The sequence below is a fragment of the Cottoperca gobio genome, chromosome 3, assembly GCF_900634415.1.
Source record: "Cottoperca gobio chromosome 3, fCotGob3.1, whole genome shotgun sequence".
Classification (NCBI taxonomy): Eukaryota; Metazoa; Chordata; class Actinopteri; order Perciformes; family Bovichtidae; genus Cottoperca; species Cottoperca gobio.
The window spans coordinates 9,593,978-9,608,701 of NC_041357.1; the positions used below are offsets into that span (position 1 = coordinate 9,593,978).

General features: G+C 43.4%; 1 protein-coding gene across 1 annotated transcript in view; it reads right to left on the bottom strand.

Moving 5' to 3' along the window:
• The window catches only part of lrp4 (low density lipoprotein receptor-related protein 4), an 88,996-nt gene that overhangs the window by 4,823 nt on the left and 69,449 nt on the right, over positions 1-14,724 (bottom strand). Inside the window, exons 13-33 of the mRNA XM_029425438.1 lie at positions 11,691-11,867; positions 9,954-10,079; positions 9,019-9,227; positions 8,740-8,821; positions 8,513-8,618; positions 8,219-8,420; positions 7,806-7,995; positions 7,114-7,245; positions 6,265-6,405; positions 6,081-6,167; positions 5,827-5,998; positions 5,417-5,579; positions 4,866-5,091; positions 4,111-4,414; positions 3,616-3,834; positions 3,285-3,419; positions 2,430-2,538; positions 1,940-2,132; positions 893-1,006; positions 191-302; positions 2-63 (exon numbers count right to left, since the gene is read on the bottom strand). Coding sequence (XP_029281298.1) covers positions 2-63; positions 191-302; positions 893-1,006; positions 1,940-2,132; positions 2,430-2,538; positions 3,285-3,419; positions 3,616-3,834; positions 4,111-4,414; positions 4,866-5,091; positions 5,417-5,579; positions 5,827-5,998; positions 6,081-6,167; positions 6,265-6,405; positions 7,114-7,245; positions 7,806-7,995; positions 8,219-8,420; positions 8,513-8,618; positions 8,740-8,821; positions 9,019-9,227; positions 9,954-10,079; positions 11,691-11,867 — 3,261 coding nt within the window. The remainder of the gene's footprint in view (position 1; positions 64-190; positions 303-892; positions 1,007-1,939; positions 2,133-2,429; positions 2,539-3,284; positions 3,420-3,615; positions 3,835-4,110; positions 4,415-4,865; positions 5,092-5,416; positions 5,580-5,826; positions 5,999-6,080; positions 6,168-6,264; positions 6,406-7,113; positions 7,246-7,805; positions 7,996-8,218; positions 8,421-8,512; positions 8,619-8,739; positions 8,822-9,018; positions 9,228-9,953; positions 10,080-11,690; positions 11,868-14,724) is intronic.

The window sequence follows — 14,724 nt, forward strand, 5'->3', positions numbered from 1 at the left end:
CCGTGAGGAGCCGTCACCACGTTGCTCAAGCAGCCTTCTACGTTCAAGTTCTTGCCAGTGCAGCTGCAAAAATAAGACAAATCCATCTTGAGAAACTTTGTATGGACTTCCCTGAAGATAACTCTCTGTAGGGCCTTTGGGGAGTCTGTAAGCTTCTGTATTACTGATGGTTACTGACAAACAGACGTACTTGACCGGTGAGGGTCCTCCACGTGGAGCGTCTGTTGGAGATTTGGGGATCTTGTTGGGGACCGGAGTGCTGCTGGTTCCTCTGGCAGGAGCGGTGGGGACGTAACCTGAAACTGATGAACACATGCACATTAGAAACAGAGTGGGAGAGAGCATACTGGTGGGTAGCTTTCGGTTAATATCTCCACCAGGCGTATTTCCTGGAGGGATCATGTGATCGGTAGTGTGTGTGTGTGTGTGTGTGTGTGCGCATCTGTATCCGTCTGCAGCTAACCCTACTACTACTGGACCCATCAGCCATTATCTTTTCTGAACATTTAGGACTGTACTCTGAAGGACCTCTCATGGTTGGGATATATGTTTTATACTATAATTGACTGCTGACACCTCACTCACTCATAATCTGCCGGTAGAGGCCACAAGTCATCAACGTCTGCTTCAGTAGCAAAAGTCTGATGCAGGCCACATTTTGGCTCAAAACACTGCCATCCATAAAAAGGTTAGGTCTAACTTTTCACACCCGGCAGAGATCTGCACTTTAATTAGATATGTTCTCATGCAGCCTTAGTTCTTTGTCAATATATATTGATATAGATAGGATAGAGAGTTTAAACTGTAACAACTGTGGCTAGGATGGAAATGTCTTTCTGGCGAGGTTCTATTTAGTCAAACAACATATAGGACAGTCGCCGCGGTCACTCACTGGTGGAGCAGGGTCGCACATCTGGCTCATCGGGGCAGGCGCACACAAAACTGTTGGTCTTGGCGAAGCAGAGGTGAGTGCAGCCGCCATTATTTACCCCACAGGGATTGGTACCTAGATGAGAGGAGAGGGAAGATTCACAACGGGCACCAAACAGTCTGAGTAGTTTATCTGAAGTGTTTCCGCCTTAAGTTTTGTTCATTTCATCAGATGAGAACGAGACGAGATTTCAATTCAGCGTGCAAACCTCTAACGATACTGTGACTCAGCTCAAACAAATCCATGATGTTTAGCTAAGTTACATGAGAGGGACTGGAGATTTGTTTTGAACACCCCTGCAGCAGAAATTGTACCAGACGAAAGGTTACTAAACAAGCTTCTTTCCAATTACCAAGCTTCTTGTAAATCCAATGCGACTGTAATTCAAACTTCTGTTTCATTTTCACAGGGAGACAAAGAAACAGAAAAACATTTGATTGGGTTCATTTTTTTTGACTTTGCTGAGACTGTAAAAGACACTGATTAAATGTGAAGTTCATTTTCTGAGGCTGTAGCTTGTGCTGTCGTTATGAAAGTATCCTGTTTTTACAGACACAAATCATCCAGTCTCACACATACGAGTCCCATGGATGGCAAAGCAACACCCGATGCTTGTTCTACGCTCACAGTAACGTTCAGGCTAACAATGTAATCAAGTAGAAATATTTCCAACTCATGCATATCATTAGTGTTTATATCAGATAACCACATAGCACTGTAATGTATTTAAATACAATTTCAACCGGTGTATGTTTTTTCTTGGTCGTTTCTGTCTGCGTTTAAAATACCTGCATATCCGCGCTACTCTTGGTGGAAAACGGGTATAACTGACTAAACCTTGCAACCCGCTCTGTACCTGGGGTCATTGCCAGCTATATTTCAAGCTTGCACGTCCAAATCAGCCTCTGCTGCGGCAGCACTTTAACAGCGGAACACTTCAGTGTCCTCACAGATGAAGACAGCGAGGTCTTTGGTGTCTCTCATGTCAGCTGGAGTGTTTGTCCTTACCTGTCTGCCTGTGAGGTGATACCACTATAATGTCCATGAGGCCCTCCACATTGGGCAGCACGGTTTCCTTGTTACGGCCGGTGTGTTTGTCCACCCGCTGGATGGACTTAGTCTGCCAGTCCGTCCAGTAGATCCAGCGGTCTTGCTGCGAGAGTCGGGAGAAAGGAGTTAGAGGGGAGGACACCGGCTTCAACTGGGGAAACGAGGGAGAAGAAGAGAGGAGAGGAAAAACACAGACAAGGAGAAGGGGGATGGGAGGAAGAAAGGGAAGGGAGAGGGGAGGAAGAAAAATGAGGGTCAGAGTGGAAGAGAAGTAGAAGAAAATGGTTAAGTCGAATGGGTTCAGCATGAGTTGGAGGACGGAGAGACGAGTGTTGAGAGTCACACGGTGAGCCGATGAGTGAAAGAGAGCAGGTGAGTGGAGGAGGCAGCCAGGAGGAAGGGTCAGCCCAGTGATTGACAGCTGAGGGTGAGGAGGGGTAGGTGGTACCTGTGTGAGGGCAAACGGGTGGGACACCGGGCTTACGAGGACCTGGCGCAGTTTCCCGTTCAGGTCCGAACTCTCGATCCTGTCCAAGTGCGCGTCCACCCAGAAGATCCTGCAGAATACATCACAGCTTCATAAGCACACTTCTGTCTGTAAAGACACTGTACATGTCTTCGGACTGCATTGGGAAAACACGTTTAAACACCCTGCGAGGCTAAATACAAACAACACAACAAAACTGTTGGATGGAGAAAAAGTTGAGACAACTTTGCTTCTCTTTTTTTTTACATCATTACCACTTCCTAAAACAAAAGCTGTATCAGAAGGGCTGCAACTAACGATTACTTTCATCATCGATCAATTTGCCCATTATTTCCTTGATTTTATAAAAAGTCTCTCAAAGTTCAAGGTGACGTCTTTAAATGTCTTATTTAGACAGTCCAAATATATTCAGTGTATTAAATAAAACAAAGAAAAGCAGGTAATCTCCATATTTGAGGCAGAAAACAGCATTTTCTGCCATCTTTGCTTGAAAAATTACTTTAACGATTAACCGATAATCTAAATAGTTTACGATTACTTTTCTGTCTATCGATTATTTGACTAAGCGTCATCTAGCTCTACATGATCCGAGCTGGCTTAACTTTCAGAGGTCTAAGCTCAACTCTACATTCAGTATGTGCAGATGTATAATCTTCATGACTCTGCTTGTAGATAATACTTTCTGATACTGTGATGATCTTCTTTCCTCACAGTGATAATTAGATCATGAAACGTTCAATAATATCTAATCTAATTGAATTTACAAGGCCCCTTTGTGGCTCCTTCCACAGACATGCTTCTCTCTCCGTCTCTGACCTTCGGGTGTCGTAGTCTAGAGTGAGACCGTTGGGCCAGCCGAGGTCGGTGTTGATCAGAACCTTTCGGTCCGAGCCGTCCAGATGAGATCGCTCAATCTTTGCAATGTGACCCCAGTCAGTCCAGAACAGGAACCTGCAGAGACGAGGTGAACTGGTGAAGAGACCTTCTATTGTACGAAGTTCCAAACTAAAACAAATAACTCTTCACCATGTGTGCCTTCTTTCTGCTAAGATTCCACCTAAATTCCCTAAAAGCTCAAACTCCCAACACATTTCTGTCAAAACCCATAACCCAAGATTTAGTTTTAGGGTGAAGCCCCCTCTCTTACCCTTTGCTGGGGAACACTGCGATGGCTCGGGGTTCATCCAAACTGTTGTTGACTAGGACTTTGCGGCTCGTTCCATCCAGGCGGGCCACCTCGATGGTGTTGCGCCCGGTGTCGGTCCAGTACATGTTCCTGGACACCCAGTCTACAGCCAGCCCATCTGTGGTCTTCAGACCCTGGCTGATCACCGTCTCCATGCCACTGCCGTCTAGGTTTGCACGCCTACAGAGCAAAGGGAAGGGTTGACATAGGGCCACTTCATTAGACAAGCATGTTTTCAAAATCATTCTTACTAATTTATTTGGGCAGAGCAACAATAACACAAAGCAAACTTGATGCAACATCTGTATTTGTTTCTATAATCTACTGTGTTTTTAAATGTCTAGATGACTGATGCTGACCGACTGATTAATACAGATAATAATAAAATCATAATTTATTGTAATGAGCGCTAAAATATAAATAGCAAGAGAGTTTGCATGTCATTTGCGTTCGCACCTTATAACATCCAGGGTGACATCGGTGTAGTAAAGTTTTGCGTCCACGCTGTCGTAATCCAGTGAGATGACGTTGTGCAGCTCGGGCACCGGTACGTGCACGTCTGTGTGGTCTCTGGTATCGAGAGAGATTCTGCGCACACTGACGCGGTTGGAGAAGAGCAGGTACGACTCCGGGGAGTCATCACACGACCTGCCGTCTCCCTTGAGCAGGATGCCGGTGGGACAGGCGCAGGACGTACCGTTGGGACGAGGCAGGCACAGGTGGGTGCAGCCCCCGTTCCTCCTGCCACACTTATTAAAACCTGCAAAGAGGACACATGTGCATTTAGAATAAAAATGGAAACCACAGACCTCTTACACAAACGTATGCGTGTACTCAAAGCTCATTTTTGCTCGTTTTACTGTTTCTAGGCAACATATAATCACTTGCCAATCACCTGGCGAGCTTTCTATACTATAATCAACAGAAGCTATATTTGGGATCATCATGGAAGGACTTCAAACTAACATTGACTGGGAGATGGAAAAAAAGCAAATGAGCATAATACATAGATGGAAACACTTGTTTTACGAGGCAGCAGGGCTATTTCAACTGTACCAGTCACACAACAGACAGTTACGTGTCAGTAGTTGTTGAGTCCAAATTCAATACAATTCAAATTCAAATACAAATTCTAAAGTTGTTTTTTTATCACAAATATTCTTTCATTCATATAGCAGCTATCATATGCTCTTTCTGTTCCTCAGACTCACCCAGTGGCCTCTCCCTGTCCACAGCCTGGATGTCCATCAGGCCCGGCAGGTTGGCTTGCACCGTGATGGTGTTTGTCCCGGTGTTCTTGTCAGCGCGCTGGATGCTGCGGCTCTGCCAGTCGGTCCAGTAGATGTGGGAACCCAGCAGGGTTAAACCGTACGGGTGCTGGACTGGAGTAATGAGGGTGTGGCGATTCTGCCCGTTCAGGTCGGCCGCCTCAATGCGCTGGAGAGGACCAGAGAGATGAGAGGGACGCAATTACCTTTCAATTAGCATTTAACCTTTGAAATCTTCATACATCTAACAGCTTTTTATTTAGAATGGTCTAAAATTGATTTTACAATTGATTTTTTTCTCACTGTGAAGCCCTTGTTTGAAAAGTGCTGAACATGTATATAGATTCTTATTCTTATTATTCTTATTATTGAACAGTTCCTCTGATCCAGAGCGACTTGCAATGAGTGTAACAGCAGAATAAAGTCAACATTAAAGGGCGATACAGTGGAGGTGAAAATTCATGCGAGTGTCACTAGGAGTCACTGCTGCTAACCTCAGTGTGAGCGTCGGCCCACAGTAACTGCGCGCCGGCCGTGTCGATGGCCAGGCCGTTGGGCCAGCCCAGGTTGTTGCTGATGAGGACATTGCGGTCTGTTCCATCCATCGCTGAGCGCTCCAGCTTAGCATTCTCTCCCCAGTCTGTCCAATACATATAACTGGAGGGGGGAGAGAGAGAGAGAGAGAGAGAGAGAGAGAGAGAGAGAGAGAGAGAGAGAGAGAGAGAGAGAGAGAGAGAGAGAGAGAGAGAGAGAGAGACAATACATTTTACCTAAGTAAGATTGTGAATGCAGAACTTGAAGATGTAGTGAAGCATGTTCACAGTCTGGTATTTTAATTAAGTAACAGGATTTTTTTAGGCGAGATTTTCAACCAATGCTCTAAATCACGCTTGAGCAGCCTCACCCCATCTCATTGTAGAGGGCGATGGCTCGAGGGCTGTCCAGGTTTTCCCAGACAAGAACTTTCCTCATGGAGCCGTCCAGGTTGGCGACCTCAATGCGGTTTGTTCCCGTGTCCGTCCAGTAGATCTTCCTGCCAACAGCATCCACCGCCAGGCCGTCCGTCGTCACCAACCCTACAAAGAAAGACACAGAGAGTCGTGACACTCTGACCGCGTGGAGTTAAACAGCATTGTGCATGTTAGCCGTCCTCCTCACCCGTCGATATGATGTCTTCTTGTGCTTTTCCGTTGATGTTGGACCTGCTGATTTTCTTCAGTGTGCTGTCAGACCAATAGACTTTTCCTGCAGGAGGCGCCACATACACATGTAAGGACTCCATACATACATACATCCCTCGTCTCTTTGAAACTGGCATATTCAAACTTTAAGACATACGAACCTTCTTTAGGGTCGACCCCGATGGCGATGGTGTTTTTCATGGAGCTATTAACGGCCAGAACCACATCAGCAAAGTAGGGGATGTCCAAAGAAACCATCCTGATGTCCGTACGTCGTGCAAAGATCAGGAAGCTGCTCATGCCTGCACACACACACACACACACACACACACACACACACACATATCAACAAACATCGCAGCGCCTTGCTGCCAGAATACAAAAGGGAGGCTGATATGCTTTGATCTCCCTGAGCAAACTCCACACTGTTTTGGTGCAGTTTTTCTGCTATTTGCAGGCTTGTAAAATACATTTCCCAAGGATTTTGTCACTGCTATTGTTTTTCCTTTTGAGATGAATATGTTTAGCGTTACATTTCTCCTTATGCCTTTGCTGATGCTGACAAATGTTGCCTTGGAGGTCAACAAGTCACAGTAGGTCCTTTCTTCCTGCAGCAGTCAGACAATCCCCACGGCCCCTGGTAGACCACCACACCAAGAACAGACTATTCCACCACTGTTGTGCAATTATCACTGCCATGTGCAATATTCATCTTTTACAACTTTGTATCAACAACTTTGTACTTATACTACTTTTGCTCTATTTCATTCTATTTAATTATTGTGTACTCCACTTTACTTTCTCGTTCTTTTGCTGTAACAAGGTACATTTCCCCATTGTGGGACTAATAAAGGATTTCTGATTCTGAGATTCACCAACCGACACGTCTTTGTATTTTGACCTGCAAAGCATCAGCATTAGCTACAAGCAGTTACTGTCTGCACTGTAAACATGGAGGAACAGATAACAAACTCTGGATTATTTCTGTCGCTGAAGACAAAGTTTCGTACCAGGCGTGCACGTCTTTCCGTCCATCTGCAGGTTGATCCCGGTTGGACAGGCACAGCTGGAGGCTTTGGGAGCAGGAGCCAGGAGACAGAGGTGGCTGCAGCCGCCATTATTCACCGCACATGGGTTACGCACTACAGTTGGAGACAAACAAAGCAACTCAGCTCACCTACCGTCCTGCGTTCTAGGTTAGTTTAGAGGCAAGGAGTGGATAGGGAATGGGAAAAATTGGGACAAACAACATAGAAACGCATAGCTTCCCTTAAGGGAACGAGGGAAAGCCCCACACATCAGTGAGATGAGATCTGTGAGGTTTCAGTTTGGTATGTGCCCCTGAAGCTCTCTGTCTTCTCTGCCAGTGATCTGGGTTCAGTTTACCTGTAATCCCCTGAGTGTCAGCAGAGACACCGGATCTGAGCTCTGAGCAGAGGCGGCAAAAGTCAGAAAAGTAAAAAATGACAGGAGGACATTTCTTCCCCCTTTGTCACAAACAAACTACAAATAGTCCAAAAGGAATGTATATCTCTGTATTGTAGCACACTGAAATTAAATAATTACTGTGAGTTTTAAGTGGGTGTTGAGTAGGACTGCGACTAAGTATCTGACAATTATTTTCCAAAGTGATTAGCTACTAAAAATCAGCTGGAGTTCCTACACTGTTCATCTGACGGGGATGTGAACATCCTTAAATTACCTGTCTCTCGGTGTCGGTGGAACATGTGGATGTCCATGAGGTTCTCCAGGTTTTCGGCAAGCGTGTGTCGCCCCAGGCCTGTGAGCTTGTCAGCGCTCTGGATGCTCTTGGACTGCCAGTCTGTCCAGTACAGCTTATCCTCGTGCACAGTAAGGCCGAAGGGGTGAGGCAGCTGGCTGCCAATCAAAACCTGTAAGCAAAAGAAAACAGAGAGAGTCTGTAAACATTCCTAAGCATCTGTTTACAGTGTTGATTCCAAATTAATGAAAGCAAATCTCAACCAAGGATGAACAACGAAATACATTAAATAACACACTACATACATGTTAAGTTTGAAGAATTTCTCAAACAAATCAGCATGAAGACATTAATGTTGTGAGAAGTGACTGAATAATCTTATAAAAACCCTTTACCTGTCGGTCTGAACCATCAAAGTTGCCAAACTCAATCGTCTTCATGCCAGCGTCGGCCCAGTACAGGCGTTTGGTCTGGTAGTCAATGGCGAGCCCGTTGGGCCACGTCAGATTAGATGAGATAATGACGATTCGACTGGAGGCGTCCATTCCTGCACGCTCGATCTTTGGGTTGGCACCCCAGTCCGTCCAGTACATGAAACTACGGCGACGGAATAAAAAAAATGAAAAGAATGAGTGCCATGTGAAGTTCAGGTTCATATGTTTTCAACTTTTTTTTAAAAGTCATCTCACCCTCCGATAGGGTCGACGACAATATCCCTGGGCCGGTCCAGGTTCTCCCATATCAGGACCGTCCGCATGCTCCCATTGCCGTTAGAAACTTCAATACGATCCGTGCCTGAGAAACACAAGACGAGATAACTGGTTTAAAATCCAAGAGCACACACCAACATGCTCCGTGATCGAACATAATGCATTACAGATAATTATGAGAGAATATGTGACAGGAGGTTGCTTACCAGCATCGGTCCAGTAGAGCTTGTTGGTCACCCAGTCAAACGCCAAACCTGCCGGGCTCTCCAGACTGGTGTCCACCACCACCTGGAGAAACAGGGACAGCAAAATGTTTTCAACTCAACTCTACAAACTACATTGCTGTTGCACTTCCACATCAGCCCTAGTAGATGGCAGTATTGCATAAACTTAAGTCCTGCCGCTCTCCTCTGTTCACTCGAAGGATACATTTAATGATGGGATTTTTCAGTGTTGAGCTCAATCACACTGTAGATGTCACTGACCTCCTGCTTGGTGCCGTTCCACAGCGCTCTGTTGATGGAGTCGGTGGTGACGTCCGTCCAGTAGATGTAGCCGTCTTTGGCGTCCCAGTCCAGAGCCACGGCATTGCGCACATCAGCCAGAGGGATGACATCATCGGACATGTCCTCTGTATCGAAGCTGATTCGTCGGATGTCCGTCCTTCGGGCAAAAAGCAGGAACTTGTCAAGACCTGATTAAAGACCAAAGGTCTTCTGTCAGTCTTCTAGGTTTAACAGTGGGGTCAACAGTGAACACAGCAAAACAGCACTAACACACAGACAACTAGCAGCCCAAGCAAACAGACTGTTAACATCATAACCCTTCCTCTAACATGATTATCTATTATTATGGTAGTTTAATGTAGATGTTTCTATGACTACAGGGTGTGTAAATATCACATCATTCTATTTCAAGTGTTGCAGCTGTCACAGTGAAGTGAAGGAAACATAAAACATAAAACTTACATGATGTTATTTAACTTGTTTTGAATTTCAATTACGTGAAATTTCTCTTTAGTGGATGTTTAAGAATCTTTTTTCTTTAAAACACTTTCTCTAGGACACTTACTGACAACACTGACCGTTAAAACAGTATAAAGTGCAGAATACTCTTTATGAGCAACAGGAATAATAGAGATCCTCTGACAGGAAGTCAAAGATGACAGAATTAAAGAAATATATTTAAAAAAAATAATAAATTAAACCACCAGGACACAAACATGGTTGCCGGTGTCTTATAGTAAACACTAAAAACTACAATTGAAGTAATACATTGTATTTTAATGCATACGATAATAAGTGTTAACTGAGTGAAAGTGTGGCTGTTGGCATTTATTGTTTCATAAATAAATAAATAAATATGCAACATCCACTCAATTATGACACATATTCAAAATCCAGATGTTTCAGGGACTCACCGTTTGCACAGTTGGAGTGGTCCACCTTCTTGAAGCCGGTAGGACAAGCGCAGATGTGCGTCTTGTTGCTGGGGAGACACAGGTGGCTGCAGCCCCCGTTGTTGGTGCCACAGCGGTTTCTGCCACCTACAGGAGAGGCAGAGACACACACAGCTCAGTAAATGAAGGTTTATGTGGCTTGAAACTTTATGAAGAGGCTTTTTCTTATCATCTTTAGCAGCGACCAGCATCTTTAAAGGTCACTTTGTTATTAGATTTTACTACCTGACCTGGGAGCCTGGTTGCATGTCACACCCACTCACTCTCTCTATGTTCTCTGTCTGCCTCTTCACTGTGTACCACCAAATGAAAGCATTATGTTTCCATTTTTTTATATAATAAACTACACATCGAGAGCAGAGCTTTAGACTTTTGTTCTTCTACAGTAAATGTCACAGCGTGCGTCTGGATTTCACTCAAGTTTTCAGCTTTGTTCAATTGATGCAGAGTTTAACTTTATTCCACTCACATGACTCACCGCATCCACACTGAAAGTAAAGGAATAGTGCCATACTTCTCTCGGCCAACGCAGACGCAGCTCGCAGTTTAGTGTCCCAAATGTTATCAGCATGATAACCAAAACTTTCTCTTGGCCAGAACTCAAGTTCAACATGGTTTGTTAGCAAAGAACACAAGTCTTTGCTACCATGCTGATAAAACACCTCAACTGGCCAGTTATCCACAGGGTCTAAAACAAGTGCAACAAATCATTCTATCATCTCTGGGTCTGCCACCACGTGGGAACAATCTTCACTTCTGTGTGCTATGAAGTTTCCTATTGTCCATGTCAGTCCTCAACCAGCACATCTTCCACCCTCTTATGGTGAGTTTCATGTTTTGTTGCTCAGCATTTTTAACCCTCCAGCCTGCTGCATGACACAATGTTCTACTGCTGGAAGCTGCACACTTGGTTGTTTTAAAAAATAGGTCCATTGTTCACTTCAGAAAAAAAATACACACACACACACACAAAATCCCAGACAGATTTGAGGGGATGTAGAGTGAACAAACAAACCATATAAGGATCATCTAAGCCTCCATGAATGAACACTGTTTTATTTATTTTACTTTAGAGTCCAGCAGAAATTATGCACAGTATATATATATATATATATATATATATATATATATATATATATATATATATATGGACATATAGTATAATATTTCTGCACATCATTTATACTGTATGGTGCAAACATTACAATCCATGAAACTCGAACCACTAACACAGCAAGTATAACTATGTCTTAATGGAACTACGGCTGGGCGATATGGAAGAAATTATATCACAATATCGATATAACATCGATACATTGCCCTAAATGTGAGTGATTAACTGATATTTTTGCCTCTTACAAAACAGTGTATCGAATTCTTCCATTGTGATGCTATTGATTGACCTGATTCAAGTTGCTGCTTTGTGACCTTGCTATCATTTGACAATGACAGAACAGATGTGTTCATAAGGACAACACAGCCTCTAATAAATACAGATTTGGAAAATTAGAATAGTGTGTTCTGTGGTGAAAACTGGCCTCAACAACTTTACAATCCACCATACACGTTTCATTTAGCTCCCATCTGTCCTCTGGTCCTCCCAGAGGGGAGCTCGGCTGCTCTCACTCAGAAAGTGAAAATAACTGGGATTTCAGGGATATTTAACAAACTTTAAAGGTGAAATGTGTGTGTACTGACCAGCAGGCTGCCTCTGGGGGTGCAGGGTGTGAATGTCCATGGGGAAGTGCAGCTTGTTGCGAATGATCTCCTGGTTCTTGCCGGTAAATTTATTGGCACTGTTGATGCTCTTGGTGTGCCAGTCAGTCCAGTAGAGGCTGTCTTCAAACACGGTGATGGCAAAGGGGTGGGGCAGGCCTGCAGAGAGACAGAGAGAGAGAGCTTTCAGAAAAGGCTGAGAGATACTTGATGAAGCGTGAAACAAAATCAGAAACAGGCCAACATCTTCTTTCATGAATCAAGGAGCTTTTGTTTCTTTCTTTTTTTTTTAAAGGGACATAATCAAACACAGGCGTTTACGTTTGATACCAGAATGAACAAGGAATAATGATTCTGTGAGTTTCATGTGGACATTTAAATCCAAACATACAAAAAGATGGAAAGAACAAATGCTCCATTTGGCTTGTTCCATCAACGCTCTCCAAACATCCTCCCATTCAGCGCTGCGGGCTTAGCTGATGTCATAACGTCCCCATTTAGAGCTGCTTTCAATTACTCGGCCTCTCATTGGCCTGTAGCTGGTTTAGATGTGGCCAGAGCTTCCAAAAGCAGAGACGCTCCACACTTAAGTCATGTGAATTTTCCATGCAGGATCTGAAAGCCCTTACACCAGGTCAGACTTCAAGAGATAGTGGACATATAAAACCAGCGCTCGTCTAGTCTACAATTACATTTTATTTCTTTGTAAATTTTAAATCAAGGACAGTAATGTATTCCAGACTTTCTCTCCACTTACAAGGTAACAACGTGTGATCTTTTCCAAAAACAATCTCATAAGCTTAGGTTTAATAGGAGAGTTTTAGTGCTTGTTGATGGTCTAAAAGCTCTTTAGGAGGTTACTTTAGCTTAACAAGAGAAACACTTTGGTGGAAACAACATATCTTTTTTATTGTATTGTTATTGACTTGTTGTCTTAAAACACTTCCCCCCCCCATAGATTAAATACAGGACATGAAACTTTTGTGACTAAATGAGCAATGATCAAAGTTAAAGTTGGATGGATTGCAAAAACAAGTTTTGAGGTTTTTTAAAAAGTTGGCTACTTTAGAATGTTGCACTGCGCTTCTTCGAGTCTACGACTACTTTTGTCCGTGTACAAATTGTTGACAGCCCATATCAGTGGAACCCTGACTAAATACTAACACGTGTAACAGCCAGGGAACTCCTCGCAGATTTGTTCTCCATTTGGGAACATCTGCTCAGGGTGACTCCTCCGCACTCGTCCAAATTAACGTTCTCTTTCCCTCTCCAGCTAAAAATCCTCCTCCGATGAAGTAGCTGCACAACCAGTCAGATGGGAGTGCTAAATGGATGGAAAAAGTGATCCCTGCTGCTACACAGAGCCGCGGCGGTGGAGGTGGTAGTGGCGGTGTGGTGAGCATGCTGGCGCTGCTCATTTAATGACAGTGTTTTACAGCACGGCATAAATGTCAAGTGGTTAATGGCTAAAACTGGAGAGACATCAGAATATTAATGAGCCACAAGGATCGGAGTAGTTGTGTGTGTACTTGAGTGTAAGATTAATGGTACAAAGGTTTTATCATTTTAATCAAATGATATGTTTTATGGGCAACCAACTAACAACAAGCTATTTGTTTAATGGCCCTTTGGTCTGCACCTACATTAGTGTGGATGAACAAAGAATGTGTTTTACCTCCAGAAAATGTTTCCTAATACTTCAAAGCTTTGTTATAAATTAGAAGCGATTGTATTTTATTAGTGGTGTATCGGTAAAAGCACACGTTGACAAGAACTTTCAGGACAGAAATGCTAAAGATATGTTGACACAGTGTCGCCAGTACAGTAGTTAGTCCACCAGAGAGCATCGACTAGTTTATTTGTCAACTGTAAAATGTCCTGCTCAGTACATATTCTGGTCACAATTCTTTAAGAACTACTTGCTATCGTACACTCCTTGAATTCCTTCTGTGGAAACCTGGATGTCAAAGACTTTCGGAGGACATGGGAAACTCTACAGGGGCAGGCTGTTTGTTCAGTTTCATTTTTCTTAGAAGTAATCTCGACTTTCAGGTTACTGACGAGGATCATGCGTAACTGACAAGAGGGGGCCATGGAAGACATACTATAAAATATGACTTTATATATAATGTCTTGGCATTATACTATACATGTTTATTGATGTGTTGTAGGAACTGTAGCTCTTCATTTGATTACTTCTGAAGTGTAATTTATTTGATTAAATTATTACTTTCTGTATTCATTCATCAACATGTAATGCAATATGTTGTATTTACAGTTTCCTGTGTACTTTGCAGACTATAATTGTGAAGTGCATTTTCCATGAGTACTTTCCTGGCAAAGCAAAGACGTACTTAGTCTTGGGATTCCTTTTATAAAGAAGGTACAGAGAGTGAAAGCTCGGCTTTATCGTTCTATACTAAAACTGGATGTGAGGGGGCGTCTTTTCTCCATATTGCATCTTCTTACTACAATACCTAAGTTTCAGTACCAAGCCTAAAACAATACTGATTTGATACCTTACTTTGAGAAACATATACACATATTTTGTTTTTTACCAAATTCATTTTCTCATTTAACAAAAGAAGCCAAAGTATCAAATGCCAAATGTTTCCCAAATACAAGCAGCCATAAGAACTTTTCTTTGATCAGAACATTCAGGTCAGAGAATACTTAATAGAAGTACAAAGTAATTCAAAGTCATTACAAACAAATGTTTTAAATTAAGAAACAGTTAAGAGAGCTGAAAACAATGGAGACCCCCCGTCTGTACATTTCCCCTTGTCGCTCCTCCTCAGACAGTTCCAGGTGTGTGTGAGGTGATACTGGCTGAATGTGTGTTTTCTGATCTTATCCTAACATGAGGGAGACAACAGTGCACCCTCTTCCCTCCTCTGAGTCACCGACAACTACAAGGCGCCTGGTTTTGATACGGTCACCTTCTTCCTTGTCGTCTCTGCACTCCCAGCCCACCCCTGCTGCTCCTTTTTTCCGGGACAGCTGGAGAAGCAGCTGC